This window comes from Ammospiza nelsoni, chromosome 10 (assembly GCF_027579445.1).
Source record: "Ammospiza nelsoni isolate bAmmNel1 chromosome 10, bAmmNel1.pri, whole genome shotgun sequence".
Taxonomy (NCBI): domain Eukaryota; kingdom Metazoa; phylum Chordata; class Aves; order Passeriformes; family Passerellidae; genus Ammospiza; species Ammospiza nelsoni.
The window spans coordinates 4,437,867-4,459,498 of NC_080642.1; the positions used below are offsets into that span (position 1 = coordinate 4,437,867).

Here is a 21,632-nt window from a genome sequence, read left to right on the forward strand (position 1 = left end):
AAACAAAAGCAAGCACTGCCTCCAGAGCACATGGCCAGGCTGAGCAGCTCAGGGACACCCAAAGTCACGAGGTCAAATCCTGCAGCTGGATTTTAAATGGGGTGGATAATTTTAAGACTGACTGCATTTGTGGCTGGTATGTAAAGACAAGGGTAATGAAATCTTATCCTTCAGGGCACATATGGATCATTGCACAAGTCAGGCAGGCATCTGCCCCTCCCCTGCAAGAGAAATTGTAATTGGCAGGGACTGTAAGACTGAAATTGAAATTATGGATTAAATAGGACACAAATGGCACATGGATCCAGGGACAGGGCAAATTGAGCTTTTCAGCTCCTTTTCCACTGTAACAGTCCACAGGAGCAAATAATGATAATGAACTTGACAGATGCTGGATTGCACACCTCGACTGAACACAGCTGTCACCCCAGTCATGGGCTAACTCTGTAGTTAGTAGTTCAATACTTCCAGGGACCCCTTTAGGTTTAGAATTCCAAGGATTTATTCATAGCAAACTAGTTCTATTACCTTCACAAAAGTTGGCAACACTTGGCTATGGTGGGGAGAGTGGCTGGAGGAGGCTACACCAAAAGGATGGGGCTCGACCATTGTGACAAAATGTTTGGGATTACTGACTGGAGAGGTCAGCACATAACCTTAAACCACCTGAGAACAGTTACAGGAATGTGCCCCTTGTTGACAGAGTGACAAAACTCTCCTTTGTCCCCTCAAAAAAGAAAGAAGCTCAGAAGTTTCTCTCCTTGGTTAGGTGAAAGAGCCATTTCACAGGCTTAGGGGACTTCACCTCAGACTTAAGGACAGCTAATTGGACAGGAGCCAAAAAGTCAATTTACTAAAAAAAGAAGCGAGCAAAGAAACTAATCGCTTTTGTGAGGTGTTTTACCAGGAGCAAGAACCTCTTGCACCTGGCTCGGTTTTTCTCTATTTGTTATTCTGCCTTTTATTACACTTTAGTGTTTCCAACACTGCGACAGAAGACGACAGAAGCCATCCTGCTGATTTTATACCTCCAAAGGTAGCTGAGCTATCTTGGGTGAGTAATACACCTCCAACAACTTATGAGACCTGGCTCAAGGAGGCCAAGAGACCCGCCACCAGAAATTCTGCTGCTCCACACCCACAGCCAGCTCAGCCCTGGCCAGTTACCTCCTCCAGCCTCCTCCTCTGCTCCTTCTGCTCCTCGATGCGCTTCTGCCGCTCGGCCAGGAGCTGCCGCTTGTGCTCCTCGTTCTCGCGCTGCTGCTGCTCCAGCTGCTGCCGCCGCAGCGCCTCCGAGCGCTCCTTGTTGGCCAGCTGCAGCCGCAGGAAATCCCGCCGCAGCGTCGACTCCCCGGGCAGGTTCAGGATGGAGCTGCACGCAGGAGAAGTGTTAGAGATCCCCTCCCTGCAGCCTCGAAGCTGTTGCACCTGTGTGGTTTCCCAGCGTGGTCCCACTCCCATCCCAACAGCATCCAAGCACCCGAGAGAGATTGGGCACTGTGGGAATCCGCAAAAATAGAGGGTTTTGGGAAAGCTGCAAAAGGCTGGCTTTAGATACAGTAGAACTGTGGGCAGAGCTAAGTAGCAGCTATGAGATAGGTCAGCAGAAAAATTATTTAAACTGTAGAAAAGATCTGTGAATTAACGCATAGAACAACGGTCTGTGTATTAACGCTTGTCTAGAGTAACTCTCTAAGCTACAGAAAAGTTTATCCAGCAAGATATTAGGAAGGTTGATGGAGCTCTGTGCGTTGTGTTTTAAGGCTTACAAGCAGGTATTGTATTCAAAGTAAGCAAGCATTGTTTTAACCAAAGGTATGTGTGCTTATGGTGATTAAATAGAACTACTGTCAATATGCTTTTGCTTTGTGTAATTGGCCAAAAAACTTATAAAGTAAGTTGTAACATCAAATTCTTAGTCTGCTGCCTGAGATGTGAGCGGCTGGCATCTTCCCATTGTCATAATCATGTAAAGAAACTAATGCTGAAAAATAAAAGAGCTCAAGGCACATTCCCCAGCAGTCCCATTCCATTTGTGATTTGTAAATAACCCCCTGCCAACATCAGGGCAGCAGGGGTGGAGGGATGGGGACCTGCAAGGTGACAGAGCTTTGCTCATGGCTCATCGGTCATTTACTCACTGGAAAGGGCAAGGTTTCCTTTACATTAAGTTTCTAACCAAAGCCTCTGGTGCTGCAGTGGCTGGCACGCACTATATTTAGCTGTGCACAAAGCACATTTAGCATGAATCACTGCCAGCTATTAAAATACTACATTATCTCGGAGAAATAATGGAATAACCTGATACTAATTACAACAGCTCTGAAAAATGTCAGCAAAGAAAGTTCCAGCCCCACGGTGCTTGCAGCAGCACCTGGGAGGTTTCATGGTGAAAAATTACATGGAAACTGGGAGTTAGTTACACTTGGATGTAAGGAACCATATTTTGAAGAATTTTTAAATTTCACCTCACATTTTTCCACATCTCAATATCCGTATTCCCATGACAGCACCATGTTGTGCTGCAGATCCAACAGGCAATGGGGTTTTTCTTCCCCAGCTTTTGGTTAAGGTGCTCCAGAGCATCAGTTCATACCCACGCACCACCCAGCAGCAAGAATTCCCTCTGTTCTGCCAGGGAACAGGACTCTGTGCTCAGAATGTCCTTTTTTCATTTCCAGTTCATATGAGCCCATGCTCCAAGCTGATTTTATGCACAGCTCAAGGGATGTAAGGGCACAAATGAAATGCTGATTCTTACCTTGGCTCTCCAGAGTCGTTTTCCTCCTCCTCCTCCTCACTTCCACTGTACTCGTACTCTGTCTCATCTAGGAACAGAATTGCTCATCAGTGCCCTTTGCTGGACTCATTTGTTTTTCCAGTGGCTGAAAACCCCAGAGCTCTAAAGGCAGAACAGCCAATTCTCTTTACCTTGCATAACCAAGAATAAGCAGCATTACTGCTCTGCATTTTGTGGTTTTATGGGGGCCACAAGGGCAGGGAAGCACCAGCACAGTGGGCAACAGCCCTGACAACCACAGCCCCTTGATGTAAAGATGGGGGTGTCTACAAAATAAGAATTTATCCCCATATGACAGTGAGTGACCCCCTTCTTCAGGTTCTGCAACAGGAGGTGCATCACCAGCCAGTGGAGCCACAGCCATAGGAAGGTGGGATTTAACCAAGGCTCTGAAGGCACCAGCTCCTCTTTCCATAAACATATGCTCTTCCTATGCAAATCCATGTAATTTCCAGGCAATGAAGATATCCACATAAAAGCTCACTGCAATGTTGTGTTACATACTGCAATTTCTGCTGGGATATCATCTTTATCGGATGAAGGGAATTATAGTCAAAGAAAGGCTTGCATTTATCCAATTACTCTCCATCTCTAGGGTCCAACCTTCATTTGCCAGACTAAACACATTTAATACTTCACTGGGATCCCATTTTATTGTTTTGATTGTAGTGAAATCTATTACAAGGGGCTGGAAGGTACTCATGAAAAATTAATTCCGCTACCAATAAGAAGAGAAATAGCAACATATTAATTTGCTGGATCCTACAAATGAGCTTTCAAATTAAAATTCAGTTCACAAGCAGCTGAATACTTTAACAAGTTTCTTCTGCTATCTGATCTTTCTTGCAGAGGACTTTGATAGGGCCTGGAGAGTTCACTGAAAACATTCAGTTTAATGGGTTATTCCTAGTCAGCGGAATTGCTTTGGGGCAAGGGTCTTATCTGGATGTTGGTTTGCACAGCTCTGCTCATCGCTGGTGCTGCAGGGATGTCACGTAGATCAACACACTTGGCATGAAATACGTGAGCTGGGGAAAATTCAGCTTAGCAGCTTCACCCTCCCACACGCCAGCACGGATCTATGCAAACGTAAATTTTATACACACGCTTTAATGAATCAAGGCTTGGATGTTCCATGTGGAAATTACCACCTGGCCTAAAAAATGGCATCATTTTTCATTAGGCAAAAAAAAATATTTAAAAACACTGATTAACTCTAATGACAGTCACCTGTCTGCTTTGCATGAACACGCATTGTTTAGTTACAGGTATTTATTTTCATTTCAACGACTGAGAGGAATCAAACCCAACAAAACAATCAGTCCCCAAAACCACATGAAGGCTCACACCTATAGAATTTAACAAGATTGCAAACAATTTCAGCCATCTGAGTAAGGGGAACTAGTACTGGGCAACCCAATCCTTTTTGTCTTCCCTCTTTTACCCATAAGCTTCACCTGCCTGGACGTGCCCTGGTCTGCACCAGGGATCCCCAAGCACGTGGCAGAGGTCACAGATTGCCCAGGCAGGCATATCTGAGCACGTGGCAGAGGTTAAGGATTGCTCAGAGTGTTGCTTCTTCTCCAATGACCCTTCTCTCTTGTCCACTGACCTTTCTCTCCTCGTTTCTTTTTAGTCCTGTCGATGTGGTCCTTGAGCTGGATGCGGACCTGCCTCTCGTTGGGCTGGTCCCGGATGAAGGGGTGCTTCATCAGCTGCTCCGTGGTTGGTCTCTGGCTGTGGTTCTTCACTAGGCAGCTCTCAATGAAGGACTGAAACTTCTTAGACCTGGTCAAGAACAGGGAAGGAAGGTACAGAAATAATAGGTAAATATATTGATTCTCATGTTAGAAAGTTTGAGATGATTTTTCCCAGGTCTCGCTCGTTATCCCAGAAAGCTGGGAACCATCAGTATGACCAGAGAATCACCAAAGCAAGATGTCACCAATGGCACCCAAGAAAAGGCAAGGCAGTGTTCCTGCTCTCTCCCCTCTGAACCTGTGAAACTGCAGGTAGAAACGAGATATAACACACACAGATATAAGCACAATGCCTGAGTGGATTGTTTCTCATATTTTATAACCCCGGGCAGTGTTTCAAGAGATGAATCTTTGTGAAGCTGAGTGGGACAAGCTAGGTTAATTTTTTTTTTTAGATTTAAGTGTCAACATTGCAGGGCTTGGTAGAGCTTAGGCAACTTTTGGGTGATGCTGTTGCCTGCAGCCCTTCCCTGCTCTCTCAGCAGCATCACAACCCACCAGGGCTGGGGGGCCAGCAAGCCCCAGAGCCCCTGATCCAACAGATTGGGACAGGGGGCCTGGGAGACTGGAACAGGCTCTTCTTATAGAGATGGGAACAGAGCCCTGCCTTCCTCTCTGCCCACAAAGTCACATTCAATCTCAGCTAAAATGGTTTCAGCCAAATCTTTAATAAATAAATTTGTCTTAGTCTCAAGTGATGCATATCCAAAGTTTTCCTGGAACTAATTTCACCACATTATAAACTCAAGAGAACAGGGATTTACAAGAAAGGAAAATGTTGACAGGCTACTGTAGTCTATGTTGCTTTAGCAAATAAGAAAATGAATATAAATTAATGTCAGAAGCCAACAGATACTACAGAATTGCATTAGAAGCAAAACAATAAGCTTTCAGGGATTTTACTTTTAAACTGTCAGACTAAAAGTGATTTATCTTTCAAGTGCTAATCCATACAAATGGAGATGCAAAAATAAAATATGCTACTGGATCCAATTAAATCTTCCCTCCAGCTCTGCTAATGAGCAAATCTGCCTTCCCCACCTTGCCTTGAGAAACACAGTGTATCAGTGTACCCAGAAGGCACAATCATTGTGATGCTCAAAAAAAAAAAAAAATCACTTTTAAAATACGATTCTCCCTTGCTGGTGTGAAGCTGGAGAGACTCCATCCTGGATGTGTGGTCCAGAGCATGTGCAAGTAGAATACAGGCGAAGTAGCTGAAAAATTATCCTTCTGGAAGTGATGGGATGGGGGTCCCAGTGCCTGTGATGCCCTAAGACACCTGAGCAGCTATGGACAGGGATTTCCCATCCATTTTCCAGCTCAGGCTGCTGCATTTCCCAAAATCTTCCTCTCTCAAAGCCAGCCTGTCCAGGGGCACGGTTCAGCCCCCACTGGAGCTGAGGACCAAGGGTTTCTCCCTGGCTCTGATCCAGGAGGATTCCACCACACATTTCATCCCCTCCCAGGCCCAGGGCAGCCCACCTTCCTGAAGCACACACATTCCTCCAGCTCCTGGGCTTTGTAAAGCTTAAATCAATGTTTGCAAAGCTTTTGCAGCTGCTTGGATGAAAAGTGGTACCACAGTGCAAATATCACCTCATTAACAAAGAGGTTTCATGTCTTTTACAATGCAGGGCTAGAGAAGGTTTATGGGAACAAAATCACTAAAGTTTGAGTTCATTTTGCCTGCAACCAGGGGAAGAGGAAAATAAAACTTCATTGCTGGCTGCCTTTAATTGGGAAAGAAAACGATACACCGAAGACTTTAATTTCATTGGAATACAGCACTGCTTCAAAAGCTAGTTTGAGGATTTAGCAAGCAACAAAATTATTTTCCTCTCTGCAATTTTTAATTGAGGGCAGGCTCCCATACCAGTGTTCTCTTGGCTTTCCTGACTTACCCTCAGAGGGGCTAGAGTCCCTGCACTACTTTTACATGCAAGGAAAAAGATTGTCTGCCCATGTAGTGTGCTTTTATTTATGTGCTGCTGTGCACAAAAGCAAGGACAAACTCAAGTTGAACCTTTCTCCATTTTGCTTTGCTCTTGTGACCTGTGCTTGTGAAAGCCCAAAAGCCTGGTCAAACATCTCCTCTCTTCCTGGGATGGGCCTGCAGAATTCCAGGATTCATCCCAGCAAAGCTCAAAAACCTCCAGCTGAGAAATGAGCCAAGGACAGCGAATCTGCCCAGTGCCACACTGAAAATGCTGCAAAAATTTGCTTTCAAGGAGCTGGTGGAGCTTTCTCGGGATCCTTTGGAGCTTTCCACTGCAATGACAGCTTGGAGGATGAACAGAGCTCTGAGCTACCTGAGGTGCACATGTCCCAGCTGTGATGGACACCAGGGATGCCTGCTTGATCATGGAAGGGGAGCAGAGGCCAGGTGAGCACCAAGCTGCTCTTGAAGCTGGAGTTTCATTACACTGTGGCTTTCCAGGAGATTTTCCATCAAAGCACCCAGGATGCCACCCCTGGCACAGCTCTGAGCAGACCCCACAGGATGTGCAAACCTGGCACAGCTGCCAGATGAGTGTGGCAAGGGGGTGCCCAGGAACATGCCACCTTGCAGGGTAAGGATTAAAACACAAATTCCATCCCAGCTCTGTTTTTACCTTAAGGACATGGGGAAACATCCTGCTCAAAATCTGCTTTCATCAGCTCCCCTCTGCCTGGAGGCTGAGGGAGTCTTTGCTGAATAAACAGCACTTTTGTATGAAAAATAAACTCTCAAGTCTCACAATCATCTTTGTGCTGTAGGAGTGAGGATAACAAAGGAGCAGACTGGTGATCTGGCAGAAAACAAGCACCTACACTATTTTCTCAGCTGACTAATTGTATCCTCAAAAGGTCATGCAAAGAGAGCAAGAATATCTGACAACCCTCTGCAGAGCCAGCTGGGAATGGTCCCTCTGCTCCTGGTTTGGTACTGGAGCAGCTGATGATCAGGCTGACCAACCTGAGATGCCTCCTGCCAAAGCCTGGGTGAGTTTTTAGGCTGGTCCTAAAAACCTAACACCATGCATCCAACGCAGAGAGCTCCAAGTCCCTCTCACTTCTCTGTCAGCAATAAAATATTTGCTGCTGTTGCTCCAATTGTCATCAGTACATACCATGGGCTCTTCTCCTTTTTACGGGTGTGCAATCAATAAGATATTAAGCAAAATTTAAAGGATTAAGGCAAAGCTTCCCTTTGTGAGCTCAGCCCATCTGGGAACAGGGGGCAGTGCTGTCTCTCCAACATGTGGCAGATCTTTCCTGACTAAACCACTGCTGAACTGGGGCAGGAAAACAGCACAAACCAAAGACAAGTGTTTTTAAGGACTCCACTTCCATCAATACAGAACATACAGTAACAAAACAACATCTGGCTGGGCTTCAGGAATATTTTTCCAGTGGGTTTTTATTGGCACGCCTCACTTTCTTTCCTTTTTGGCTTTTTTTTTTTCCAAAACAGTGATGTCTCTTTTCCTGAAAAATTTTAAAATAAAGCCCAAACAAAGTACAAATCTCTGCATTCCTGGGCCTTCAAGATAAACCATCCTCTTTTTTTTTTCTTTGGCCTGGATACATGTTTCCACTTGAGAACGGAACCTGACTGGAATGAAATGGGAGCCAAGCAAAGTGTCATCAGACTTCAGGCTGCACAAACTGCCCAGGAAAAGCCAATTCTGCACTGTGAGATGGCAGGGTGAGGGCGCTGCTCTCTCTGCATGCCAAGGAAGGCCTCCATGCCATTGTGGATCCTTCAGAACAAATTTCCTCTCCATGGAAGACCAAAACCCAAACCTGCACTCACCAGCATGATGCCGGAGACCATCACCAACCCCCAAAACTAAATAAATAAATATCAACACCATGTCCCCAGCGTGCCCAGCTGCAGAAAAAGACTGCTCCAGCAATGTTTTTACAGTCCCTAAAGATGGAGAAAGAAACTCACCACTTCTTTGATTTCAACCTCGGGGCCGGGTTGCGGGGGATGAGGAACAGGGCTCTCATGGGATGCATGTCACACAGAGCTGCAATTTGTAAAGAGAGGCATTAAATACAGCACACACATCCAACTGGGAGATCACAGCTTCCTCTGAGGCTGCCAGATCATTGTGGCAGGATGAGAGCAGCAACAAGCCCCCAGAGACACCCCCAGCCCTGCGGCTCAGGTGAGGGCTGATGTCTCCATCCCAGGGCTGTGAGTTCAGGGTCTGGTGTCCCCAACCAAGGGCTCTGAGTTCAGGGTCTGGTGTTCCCATCCCAGGGCTCTGAGTTCAGGGTCTGGTGTCCCCAACCAAGGGCTCTGAGTTCAGGGTCTGGTGTCCCCAACCAAGGGCTCTGAGTTCAGGGTCTGGTGTTCCCATCCCAAGGTTCTGAGTTCAGGGTCTGGTGTCCCCAATCAAGGGCTCTGAGTTCAGGGTCTGGTGTTCCCATCCCAAGGTTCTGAGTTCAGGGTCTGGTGTTCCCATCCCAAGGTTCTGAGTTCAGGGTCTGGTGTCCCCATCTCAGGGCTCTGAGTGTCCCCAGCACCGCCAGGGTCACTGCAGGGGCTGGCTGGGGACATCTCTGCTCCTGCAGCTCCAGGTCCTCAGCACCTGCCAGGTGCTGACATCAGTGGGCCAGAGCATGGGACAGCCACACCACATTGCACAATCCTGTGCTTTATTTACTTCCATTTTCCAGCAAGGACAGCCTGAGGACAACGCTGAAACTGTGGCAGTGTGACCTGTGCAGCTGCACCCAGGTGAACCCAGTGTGTCACTATTAGTGCCACACCAGCTCTGAGGTGTTTTACTGCTTCCAGTTCTCCATCCCTTCTTCATCAGTGTTTTATTTGAGGAAACCACGTCCCAGAGTGCCCCAGGATGTATCAGGTGTCACACAGGTGCCTTTGCTCCCTGCCCACCCTGCTCCCTGGCAGCTTTGTCCCCATGGGTGCTGTGAGCTCCAGCTCAGCAATCCCAGGGAAATCCTTGGGGTGGTGTTCCTTGCCCAGAGCTGAGCTCTGGCTGGTGCTCAGCAAAGCCCAGCCTTTACAACCCAGTGGTAAAGAAGAGAGCCATGACTACTCACGGGGAGCACCTTCGGCCATCTCGATGGCTGTTATCCCCAGAGACCACAGGTCACTCTGTGGAAGAAAGCAGAGGGACATTGCCAGTGCAAGGAGGGATGCACACATTTATTTACCCTGCTCCCAAGCCTTGCTCAGCCCTGAGTCTCCTGAAGGGTCAGAGCAGAGACAATGCACCTATCTGGGAAAATCTGATTTCATGCCTCTAACACTCCTCCTTCCATCCTCTCCCTTGCCAGCAGGATCACCCAAATCCCCAGCTCCCTGTCCTCCATGCTCCTCCCCACCCCACCATCACTCCTGAGCTCTGGCTGCACTCCCAGCCCTGGCAATGAGCCCAGGGGATGGATTTGCTCTCCTGGCAGTGCAGGAGGCAGAGGCTGGACGTGCCCAGTGAGAGAAAATGAGCACAACCCATCTGCTGGACTGGGAACACGACTCAGACCAGTGCTGGTGCTTCCACCAAGGCTGGAAGGGATGGACTCTGCCTTCCACCTTCCTCTTGTATGTCCAGCTCTCCCTTGCCCTGCTTTCTGCCACGTCCCCGAAGTCCCACTTCACTTTTCTCCTCTCCACTTTAAGAGCTGCTCTTTCTAAACTGCCTCAAGCCGCTAAACCCACCATTTAGTGAATAAATCCCAGACAGGTTGTTTTTCCCAGTACAGAGTCCCAAAAGCCCAGCCAGAGCTAGAGAGAGCTCCAGGAGCCACAATCACCTTTTCACATACACCCTCCAGGAAAGGCAACTTGGATTTCCAATTCCAGGGCACTTTTCCTCATTTTTAGCTCAAGTTCTCCCTCAACAAATGCTGTCCTTGCTACACATCTTTGCACCTGCTTAAAAATTCTCTCTCAAATATTATTTTCAGCCCTTTCACAGCACAGTCTCATCCATCCTTTGTTTCTGGTCAGCTGGGATTTCTGCTGCATACTTAATTATCACAGTCTTTCCACATGATTCAGCACACATGACCCCTTCCCTCTGGGTTGCCACTGAACTCCTTCCAAATTCCTAATGTGTCTTTCCATATTGAGGTGCCCAGTGTTATATGCAAGATGCCAAGTGATCTTAAAGCTGGAGGAACACAGAAAGGGATTATCATCTCTCTAAGTCTCCCAGAGAAAGCAGAAAGCTCAGCGGGAAGCACACATTCTATAATGATCTGGAATTCAGGATTTTTTTTTTATGTTTTTTTATTTTTAAGACTGAAAAGCCTTTCAGTCCATCCAGCAAAGGGATGCTGTGCTAATGTATTTGCATTGCCTTGACTTGGGAAGGGAAGCAGGCTCCCTTCTCCTCCTCCTTTTGATTCTAAGCTTATTGACAAGATATCTCTAAAGAAAAAAGGAAGACTGGCTGGGGAAAAAAACAACAAATAACCTCAACAATGGCAGGGGGGGTTCTATTTGTTCTTTTTTAAAGTGGTTTATTTATGTGAGGAGGTATTTACTGCCTCCTTCCATAGATTACACAGCCATCTCTTTCTGGCTAAGAAAACAGTGAGATCAGAGGCTTTTTGTCCAAGAGATTAAGCCTGTGAGGATTGCTTTTCTCACCCTATAAATCTCATTTTTTTGCATTCAGTATTTTAAGCCAGTCAGCCAAACCTGAGAGCATCTGATTTGCATCCCTTTTAAAAGAAATAATTATAATTTACATCCTCCCCACCCTACTTCAAAGCAGGAGCATCAGGTGCAAGGCTGTGATCCGGGGTATGGACTAATGTCCAGCGGCTCCCACACCACCAGGAGCTCTGAAAGCACCCTGCAAGGAGCATGTCAGCAGCAATCAGCTCCTGTTCCACACCCCCAGCCACGGGAAAACGGCCAGAGCCAACTTCAGAGGCTCGCTGTGAGCATCTGATCCTCGGGGACAATAGAGGGATTCTGCTCCCGCAGCCTGTGCAGCAGCCCATGGCATATTAAGTGCCCCAGTTATTCTGGCAGGAGGAAAATCCTCAGGGATTTCAGAGGGTAGAAGTAGCCTATGAAGATATCAGTCCTTTTAAAAAGAAATAATGACAAAAAGCTGTGATTAATGAGAGTATTGCACAGGCAGCTGTTGGTGGAGAAGTGAGAGCGGCCAGTGCAGGGTGCAGCCCTGTCATGAAGCACTGCCCTCAGAAGAGCTGAGGAAATGCTTGTTGTAATTGCTTAATCAAAGAGTAATAAGTAATTGGAGATTAAACTATTTCTACGTGTCCCCATCATTAACAATTTCTGCAACCCAGAGTCTGAACTCAGACTGGAGAGCTGCTCTCTGGAAAAGCCTCAGTTCAAAAGTTGACTGATGCACTTAAATGGCTGCAAGAGAAAAGCATCATTTGACTTCTTTAAAATCATTCATTTCTCAAATATTTCCCTGAATAATCAGTAATTGCAGCCAAAATTGTATCACAATGGTGGGCTGTGGCTCTGCTACATTGGAGTGCTCTACTTTTAGAAAGCAGCTCACACCAGAGGGTCTCAAAGTCCTTTTTAAACATCACCTTGTGAAGTGACCTCTCAGCAGGCACATGAACAGAAGTACAGAAAGCTTCACATGTGCCTGAGCTTCCCCCCCAGGGTTCATGGGGCAATGCCCTGCCCTCCTCTCTGGACACACTCAGTGGACCTTAGGAGGTTTGGAGCTGGAAATTCAAGTTCTGGGACACTTCAAAAAACCAAGCGACAAAAAACCGAGGGATATTTCTACAGATGTGTGGCCAGAAACTTGTAGTAAGGCAGAAACAGGATAAACTATAATAGATAAACTATAATAAGCTCTCTCTGCTTTAAACATCAGACCTCACTGTAGTTTGAATGGGCAGGTGGGACTCCTAACCTTCCTGTGGATCTGCTGCATGGCACAGGGCTCTGTGCCACATTATAACTTAGCAGCGATATTGTGCTGCCACTGATCCAAAAATAAACTTCAAACAGGCTGGAGAGACATGTGAAAAGTAGGTCAGCCCCCTAAACGTCTGATTGTGTGGCAGCCTTCACATCTCCCTGTGAATATCAGCCTGCAGGCCAGAGGATGTGATTTTACCCTTTCTAAACCTGACCTGACTCCTCTCCAGAGTAAACAGAGCAAATACAGCCTGTTTGACTGGAGTATTTGAATACACAGCACCAAAAAGCAGAGTAGCAGGTAGGAAGCCTGAGTCTGACACTTTCTCCACACGGGGAAAGACTCCTCACAGTAAATTTGGATACGTGAGCAGCACAACCAAGATTCAGGTTGGACCTGAACTGGCATCCCAAAATCCCACAGCCAGAAAGCAGGAGGAGCCTGTGCTGCCTGCCAATGTGTTGTTCAGTGCTGCAAAGATTCCCCGAGCAGGGAGAGGCTGGTTGAGGTACCTTGAAGTCGTAGGTGGCATCGGGGTTCTCGTCGCAGGCGATGACCTCGGGGGCCATCCAGTAAGGCGTGCCAATGAAGGTGTTCCGCCTGCCCACAGTCCTGTCCAGCTGGGCACTGACACCAAAATCCACTGCAGCAGGGACACAGCAGGGCATGGCAAGGTCAGGGACAAACCTGAGCAATGCTCTGCTCCATGTAAAACATCGTGCTCATTCAGAACAGCTCTGCACAGCCAGGAAAGGGGGACGTGGCTGAAGACATTCCTGTTTGATCTCTGCTGGCATCAACAGAGGTCAGCCAAGGACAGACCTCATCATCTGATGTCCAGGTTTTGTACAAAACCCTGTGCCTTCTCCTCCTTGCCAGGAGGCAATGAAAAGAAATCACAGCTCCTCATACTAATGAGAAACAGGGTTAGCTACATGAATAAGCAGCAGCCTTTGTTCTGTGCTTGCTCATTTGAATTGAAGCCTGCCAAATACTGGTGGAAGCCTCATTTTTCTACCTAAATTCTTGCTGCAAATGGCAGAAATGCAAAAGACTTAAGGAGCTAAGGACCAAGGACAAAGGCCAATGAGAAATGTCAAGCAGAGAGCTGCAAAATGAAGCAAAAAATGATGAAATCAAACCAATGAGAGAAAACTCTATGGTCCACTAACTGCACTTTGCACAACACAATGGCTAGAGATTTGCCCTGGAGAATTTCCCCTTGGAGAGGAATCCTCACCAGCATAAAGTCCAATGGGCTGGTGGTGCCATCTGTTAAGCCAGGGGTTTATTCTGCTGTAGAGGGAGAGAGGAGGCACAGGAAAACCAGACTTGCACCACACCTGGCCAGGGTGAGGGCTCTTCCATTACCAACATAAATTAATTGTGCAAAGACAGCCTCAATAACATCAATATTGGACAAGTGAGGATGTGAAGACACAATCTCCACTGATCTGCTGCCTTCCATATGATCTCCACACCAATGCCTGCTCCTCTCCAGGGTGACTAACAGGGTGCACAAAATTCAGAGCAGTTCTTGCAAATTCAACCCCTCCATCAGGTTAGCTGGAAAGGGAGTCTGGATGATGTCATGCTAAACTGAAAATGGATTATTCTCCAGGACACTGCTATGCAGCTGTGGGGGAACAGCCACTGACAACATCTGGTGGTGATCACAGGGCAATTTTCAATCCAGGGCATGAAAAATTGGTGTTGGTTGCTTAACCTGTACCTGGTGGCAGAGCTGTCTGAGCAGAAACACCACTGCAGGTGCATCTCTGCAAGCAGAACCTGGCCATCAACCCCTGGCAGTGTGAGGCACAGCACTTGGTCAACACCCAAGGTCATGCATCAAAGCCAACATAACAAAGCCCAGAGAGGAGCTCTTGGTACCCATCCTCTTTCTTCAGGTCATGCACAAGCCAGTTTTGCTGCTTCTCCCCAGCCAGCCCACCTGCAGTTTCCAGGAGCTCTAACCCACTCTTACCTAGTTTCACTTCTGCATTTTCTGTCAGCAACACGTTCTGTCCCTTGATGTCTCGGTGAATTACTTTGTGCTGGTGTAGATGACTCAAGCCCTGGAGAATTCAGAGAAAGGTTAGAGGACTCCAAGTTCAAAGTATGTTATTTTCTGACATTCCTCCTCAACCAATTATGCTCCAGAAATGAAAGGTTCACAGTTGGAGTTAAGCACTTGAGAATGTTTTTGTTTATCACAGGCTCCAAACACTGTCCCATGTCCCATGCTGGGAGGACAGGCCTGGCGAGGAGCCTGCCCATTCTGTGGGGTTTTAACCCAATCTTTCCCATTCCAGCAGGAACCTGTAATAACCCAAATTCTTCTATCACTCCAGACATGATTTCCTCCATGTGCTCCCTTGCCTCAGGGAGCCATTTCTGTGGCAGAAATAATAGAATGGGTTTGTCCCCCTTTTCCATTTCCATCATCCAGAAACTGAAGAAAACAATTCTCTTGTTATATCGGTCCAATAAACTGGATTTCAGTACACTGAGAAATTCATATTAAAAAAGCTACCATGCAAATACAAATATTATAACTTGCACATATCCCTAATAGAGATATAGCTCAAGTGAAAAGCCTGTCTCAAAGGCTAAAGGTAAACTAGCTTTGCTGTTGTGCTGGTTTATTAGCTCATTAATTTCTTTTTGCAACCCACATTTTTATTTCATTCATTTATTATTTCAGTTTTAAAGCAAAATCCACCCAGATTGCCAGCTTAGGAAAAATATGGATTACTTCAAAAACTAATTTTGCACTAGGTTTGCATTTCACATTAAACATTCATATTTGAGGAAGAAAAGGATTTCAGCTATCGTTTCTGGTAGCTATTAGTAATTTTATGCTCGTTACCTTGGGAAAACTGTGGAACAGATTATATCTGTATAGGAGTCCTTTTTTTAGCCATATTATACTTGATTACAGGCACCTTTCAGCATTTGAGGCAAAACAAAAATTCCACAGGATTTCAATAAATCCTTTAACAACGTGGGATTGAGCCTCGTGTTAGAATTCCAACTGTCCACCACTGTCTGAACCAAGGCTGAGCCACATTCTGCAGTGTGAAGCTGGGAGCCTTTCCTCACCCCACACCCCACAGAGGTCACCCACCACCATCCCAATGCGTGGCCAAAATGCAGTAGGTGACACCCAATGCTGGCCCTGGGACATGAGTCAGAGGCTGGCTTTTGACTCACTGCCAGGACTATTTTAAGGAGCAGGCTCATGGAGCTCATACACTAAAAATAAGCCCATGTAACTGTGCCCTCCTGGCACTGAAAGCAGTGTCCATTCAAAAGCTGATGAGTTACAGCACCAGCACCTCCTGCACATCACTGTGGTGTGGGCAGGGGCATTCAGGGTCAATGCAGAAATGCTGTGTCACCTCTGGACACCCATGGCAGGCTCAGTGTTAGGCACATCCATTTGGAATGGTCATTCTGCCTCATTTTCATTCATAGAATCAAACAATTGTTCAGGTTGGAAAAGACCTTTAAGACCACAGAGTCCAACCATAACCCTGACAGCTGCCAAGGCCACCACAAAACCATGTCCCTAAGTGGCACAGCCACGCTTTTAAATCCCCCCAGGGATGGGGATCCATCCTTTCCTGGACAGCCTGTTCCAATGCTTAACAACCCCTTTGATGAAGAAATTTTTCCTAAATCTCCCCTAGTGTGACTTGAGGAGTTTTCCTCTCATCCTATCACTTGATAGCTCTTGTGCAGATTTCCTTCACATGCCAAATATTCCTGCTTCCTCTTGAACAAATCTTTGGCTCACACAGCAATAGATTTTAATGTAGGGCAACCATTACAACCCCATCCTCTAAGCTCAGCAATGCAAACTGCAGGAAAGTCTTTGCTGAAGCTGCCAGTTCCCAGTACATGAAACTCTGGCATGGCCCATTTTAAGACATCTCAGTCAAACATTTATACTGTGAGTATAAAAGCTGCAGCATCCTCATTAAAATCAGATATGTGGATTTAATAAAACATAGGATGCTTTTTAATCATGAAGATTCTTCTTTCCACAGACTTTATTAGTCCTCACCTTTCTGCTAACTACAAACGTAATTCAAACGTAAATAAATCTTTGCCCTTTAAATACTAATAGGAGATTATATTTTTGTTGAAGGAAAAAGAGGGTTAAAATTCAGGCAACTAACAGAGCTAAAGGGCATTAAGCAGGGCTTATTTATTATGCATCATACAGGCACATGAATCATTCACGCCTGCTGGCAGCGCAGAGGCTCCAGCCCATGGTAGCACAGCATCCACGAAATCTGCGGAGCCAAAGGCTTCCTGTGTCCCCTGAGCCCTCAACTGCCACCTTCCCAACAACACCCAGCTCCCCTGGACATGTACCCGCAAAATCTCTCTGCAGATGTAGGCAATCCACTCCTCCTTCAAGGTGTTCCCCTTGGTGTTCTTGATGAGGTCGGTGACGGAGCCCGCGCCGCAGAACTCCATCACCAGCTGCAGAGGGAACAGGAATGGCATTAATGACATAAATGTTGTGCAGTGACACCAGCAGCAGCATCCTGACATTGGCACTGCTTCTGTGGGGACACTATGGTGCTAACAGAGCCATTGGAACATCATCCTGGACCTATCAGCTTGCAATCCATTTGGGGTTTGAGAGAAAATGAAACAGTAAAAGGCTTGAAAGGCTTGAGAGGCTTGTGGCCCTCCAGAAGATTGGGAGCAATAAACAGGAATCAATCCAGTGCTGAAAATCAGTGGAGGAGATCAGAATCTCAAACCCTACCCCTACATGCCCTACTTTGTACTTCTGATCAATGTTAGTGCCAACAGCAATAAAACAAAACTCTGCCTCTTGCATGCAAGTTCTTCAAACCTGAAAATACAAAGGCACCGAGGCAGATATTTGAAAGCTTCCTATGATTTAGAAACCAGGTGTACTTTTCAATTTTTATTTTTTATTTAACCAGACAAACTTTGGTTCTGACCATGTTTTTGAGCAGGAAACCTCCTTTGAGAGGAAGGTTACCAAGCAGTGTCAGATTTCCCAGGAGAGAGCTGCTGTCCTACTGCTCAGGCTGGTTCCACCATGACTGGCCACTTGTACCACTTCCAAAATTTTAGAATATCAAATACAGAAATGTAATGATCTAACCCTGCCCAAACTTAATCTTCCTTGTACAACTGTGAAATAAAAATTACAAAAATAGCACGGGATGTGAGTCTGCCTCCCTGGGATTTCGCAGACCCCAGGGAGTGCAGGAGCCATCAGCGTGCTCCAGAAAGTGAGCACAGCCCCTGTGTGCAACAAGCCTCCTCCAAGGCCTGGGCAAGTGCCTTCCTCTCTGATGTGAAACCATGTTTTCCAATTAGATCTGCTTCCTACTTGAAGACATTCCCTTGCCAGATTCTTCAATGTGCATGTTTCAAGTTTCTTATCACATGAGGCTTATATGGCATTTAACGTTCTCCAAGCAAGTGACATCATGATTAAAAGCACAGGCCAAGAAGAGAATTAAAACAGCAGAAGGGTTACTCCTGACCAAACTGCACAAATGCAGTGATTTAGGACTATCATAAATTATAATGATCATAAAATCCAGACACAGGACTGCCATAAACCTTCAGGCTAAATAAAACACTTGAGCAGACTATACCTTACTTGGCTTTGACCAAGGACAGATAAGCACCAGAGAGGGAGAAGAACAATGAAGTTACTACCACAATATCAATTTATGAACACTATGGGTATGTTTAGGCTGGAAACCAACAGTCTTACAGGAGAAAAATTAAAATGAGCATAAGTTCCTGCTGATTTTAGGGCAGAACTTAATACACTCAGAAAAGGCTTCAAAGGGCACTTAGATACTGAAATACTTTCTCACAAATCTCATAGCTCTGGGTGAGTGCTTTGCCCTCACACACCTGCATCATCACCAATTTTCTTAAGGGATGAAGCCATGATGGAGTAAGACAATAAACTGGAAACGCATATTGAATTTATATTAACTATAATTAAAATTATCATCAAGATGGGCTAAAGGTAAGATCATCTTCTGAAATTTAATTTGCAAGGACATTTATTGAAGAAGTATATTTAAATACAGTTCATTTAGCATTTACTTAGCTCTTCATACCAGAGTGACAGCAAACTTCATAAGCAAGGCAAATTCAGAAGCTGCAGCTGTATATCTCTGTGTCCTGCTGTCTCATGAATTTTTTGTTTAAAGAGCCTTTTCAGTTTTCAAATCAACCACTACTTACTCAGTTTGGGAATGGCAAGACCTCTGTTCCAATCACTGCTGGGTATTACCTGGAAGAGCTCAAACCTGAGCATCTCCAGAACACCAATGCCAATTCATCCTGCAGTGAACTGCTCCAGCTTGTCCAGAGGAACTCCCCAAATTAAATATTTTCCTACACAAGACAAATACTCCTGTGTCCCTATGCCTCAGCTCAGAAACAATTTGACTTCTTTGAAGTTACAGAAAAAAGTACACAACACCCTCAGGCTAAATGCTGCTGGAAATCAATCCTTCTGCTGTGTGTGTAAGCAGGACCTGGGTGCAACATGGTCCCATAAGACCAGGCCACTCAAATTCCTCATCCCACCCCTCAGCCTGGCTCCCATGCAAAGGAGTCCCTCATGCCCCACACTGTGGCACCTGAGGCAGGGATGAAGCATTAAAAACACAGAGACCTTCCCTTGGGGGATCAGCAGAAAAGCTGATGCCCCTTTCAGAAACAGAAATAGCAATCAAACTGGTGTTTAGCAGCAACTAAAATATTCAGCAGTGAGACAAGGCCAGGTTTTCACTGTTTCTGTTGGTGCTGGGGTGGGAGCAGGGGGCCAGCACTGCTTTGCTCTCTCCTCTCCAACTGCAGCATCCAAGTGCTCTCACACAAATTCCTCAATAAATGACTTGCCTGCATCTCCCTGGATGTCAAGCCCAGCCAAACAAGCCATGCCCCTGGGGGAGGCAGCTGACACCAGGGATCCTGAGCAGGCTGGTGTCTTTGGGTTAGGGATGGCAGCAGAAGGAGCTGCGCTCACAGTCCTGCAGTGTTTACAGCACTGACATTGCTCTGAAGAGCAGTGAGAGTTAAATAGTGCTGGATTACTCTGCCAGACAGCAGAAGAAATCTGCTCTAGTAACCCTGAGCTCTTGCTCAGGGGCCAGAGGAGCAGCCCTGATCCTCTCTCACTCCCCTGGGACTGCAGAGCTTGGAGAGACTAAAGAGAGATACAGCTCAACCGAAAACTGACCCCTCTCAAATGCTTCATGATCTAATTTCTGTCATGCAAAGAATCAGCAACTGCCCAAAAATATTTTTCAGGGTATATAAACAGATTAAGAGCAATCTTGCTCAGAGCTGCACAGGTGTAACCCAGTGCTTTGACAACTCATGCTCAATTTTCAACAGAGCCTTGCTGCCCCCATTTCTGCTCTGCAGATCCCTGGTGTGACTCCGTTCACATCACCCTAAAGCAATTCAATGGGCCCCTAGAGCTCAACAGAGTGAAAAAAACACATTGCAAGCACACAATCCCAGCCCTGAGCACTGCACAGCTGCAGCAGTGCCACCCTGCCCCAGGGGCTGCTCCCACATCACCCCCACTCCTTTCTCCCCCACACTGGCCCAGATTATCTGCTGCAGAGGACACCCCAGAGGCCACCCCACCACGTGGCTATCTGGCAGCCTGCCTATTAGCAATTTGTCCCCCTTGGTGACAGATGCAGCTGCGGGCAGGGTTGCCATGGCAGCCCATCCATCGGAGCGAGCGCTGGCCCTGGGGACCATGCGGGCTCTGCCCTGCCCTGGGTGGGCTCTGGGTTGTGCCAGCCTTTGCTCAGCCCCCACACTCTGCACAGCCCCTGGGCCTGCTCTGTCCATGGCCTCAGGGCACAGGGGACAGCAAGGGCAGGTGACAAGTGTCCAGCTGAGTGGCACCTCCACGACCCTGCACAGGGGCACAGGGTATGGGGGTCACAGTGCCTGCAGCTTCCAGCAGTGCTCAGGGAAGGGGTCCTTTGGGATGGGGTCACCTCCCACATCCAGCTCTAAAATGAATGCTAAATTCACTTCTAAATGAAGGCTTCATCTGCCACCATTTAAAAATCACCCACCCCAAAATATCTCAACAACCTCTCTGGGTTATGCACAGCCTGGTATCCCATAACTCAGATTTGAGAAGAGCAAGGGGAATTTATTGAGTTTAACTCTGAGAAGCAGCAGTTTACTGATTATCTGGATCCTCACATCCCTGGGAACTTCCCCAGTTTCTGCAGCCCACCCTCACCCTCTTCCCTTGCACCAGATCAGGACCCCCTCACCTCAGCTAGAGATACACAAACCCTCCTGAAACCCACAGCACCCCAGAATGCAACACATTATCCAACACAAGAATAAACCGACCTCATATTTTTAAATTTCTTTTTAAAATGGTCCATAAAGGTTGTCCCTATGACTTTTGCTTCCTTTTTTTTTTTTTGCCTAACACAGCATATTTGTGATGCATCTGCTATAACACCGCCTGCACAGCTCCCTAATTTCTGGAAACAGGGTTGTTCAGTGAGCTTCAGCTCATCTTTCAGGGCAAGTGGCTGCTGTGGAATGGAGCAGCAGCACTGACAATACCTCATGTCGGAAGCCTGCCACGTTTCTGAGAGATTTTGATCTCCTCTGAAAGAGTTCCCTATTTTTTATTTCCGTATCAGCCTCCCGAGTGTCGATAAAAAGAATTACTTGGGCATTATCAGAAACCGTTTTATTCCAACAAAGAGCCAATGAAAAATAAACAAGCCTTTATCTGTGAGGCAAAGACTGATAGAGTTCACAGGAGCCCTAATTCAATCAGATCCTGAAACAACAGCTATTTAACACAGTGGCACCTGCACACCTCTCCTCCAGGGCTGGGGAGCTTTCCCAGGAATGCCTCCACCATCCCAACACTGGGCACAGACTTAAAAACCCCCTCACATGGGTAAGGCAGAATTTACTGGATTTACAACTCTGTGAGGAAATAAAGACTTTTTCAACCACAACAGCCAAGTCCTTGTACTGATAACACAGCCTTCTCTCCAAGAGACCTCCAAGGAAAGCAGGGTCCTACCCTGCTGCTCTGATGGCCAGAGGCACTGCAGGCTGCTGCTCCAGAGACTCCAACCAGCA

At 46.6% G+C, this 21,632-nt stretch overlaps 1 protein-coding gene across 5 annotated transcripts in view; it reads right to left on the reverse strand.

Annotated features, from left to right (window-relative positions):
• TNIK (TRAF2 and NCK interacting kinase) overlaps nt 1-21,632 on the reverse strand; it is a 146,778-nt gene that overhangs the window by 45,605 nt on the left and 79,541 nt on the right. For all 5 annotated transcript variants that reach the window (XM_059479752.1, XM_059479754.1, XM_059479753.1 and 2 more), the window contains exons 5-12: nt 16,842-16,952; nt 14,443-14,533; nt 12,968-13,098; nt 9,625-9,679; nt 8,501-8,579; nt 4,413-4,588; nt 2,762-2,828; nt 1,168-1,372 (exon numbers count right to left, since the gene is read on the reverse strand). In XM_059479752.1, coding sequence (XP_059335735.1) covers nt 1,168-1,372; nt 2,762-2,828; nt 4,413-4,588; nt 8,501-8,579; nt 9,625-9,679; nt 12,968-13,098; nt 14,443-14,533; nt 16,842-16,952 — 915 coding nt within the window. The remainder of the gene's footprint in view (nt 1-1,167; nt 1,373-2,761; nt 2,829-4,412; nt 4,589-8,500; nt 8,580-9,624; nt 9,680-12,967; nt 13,099-14,442; nt 14,534-16,841; nt 16,953-21,632) is intronic.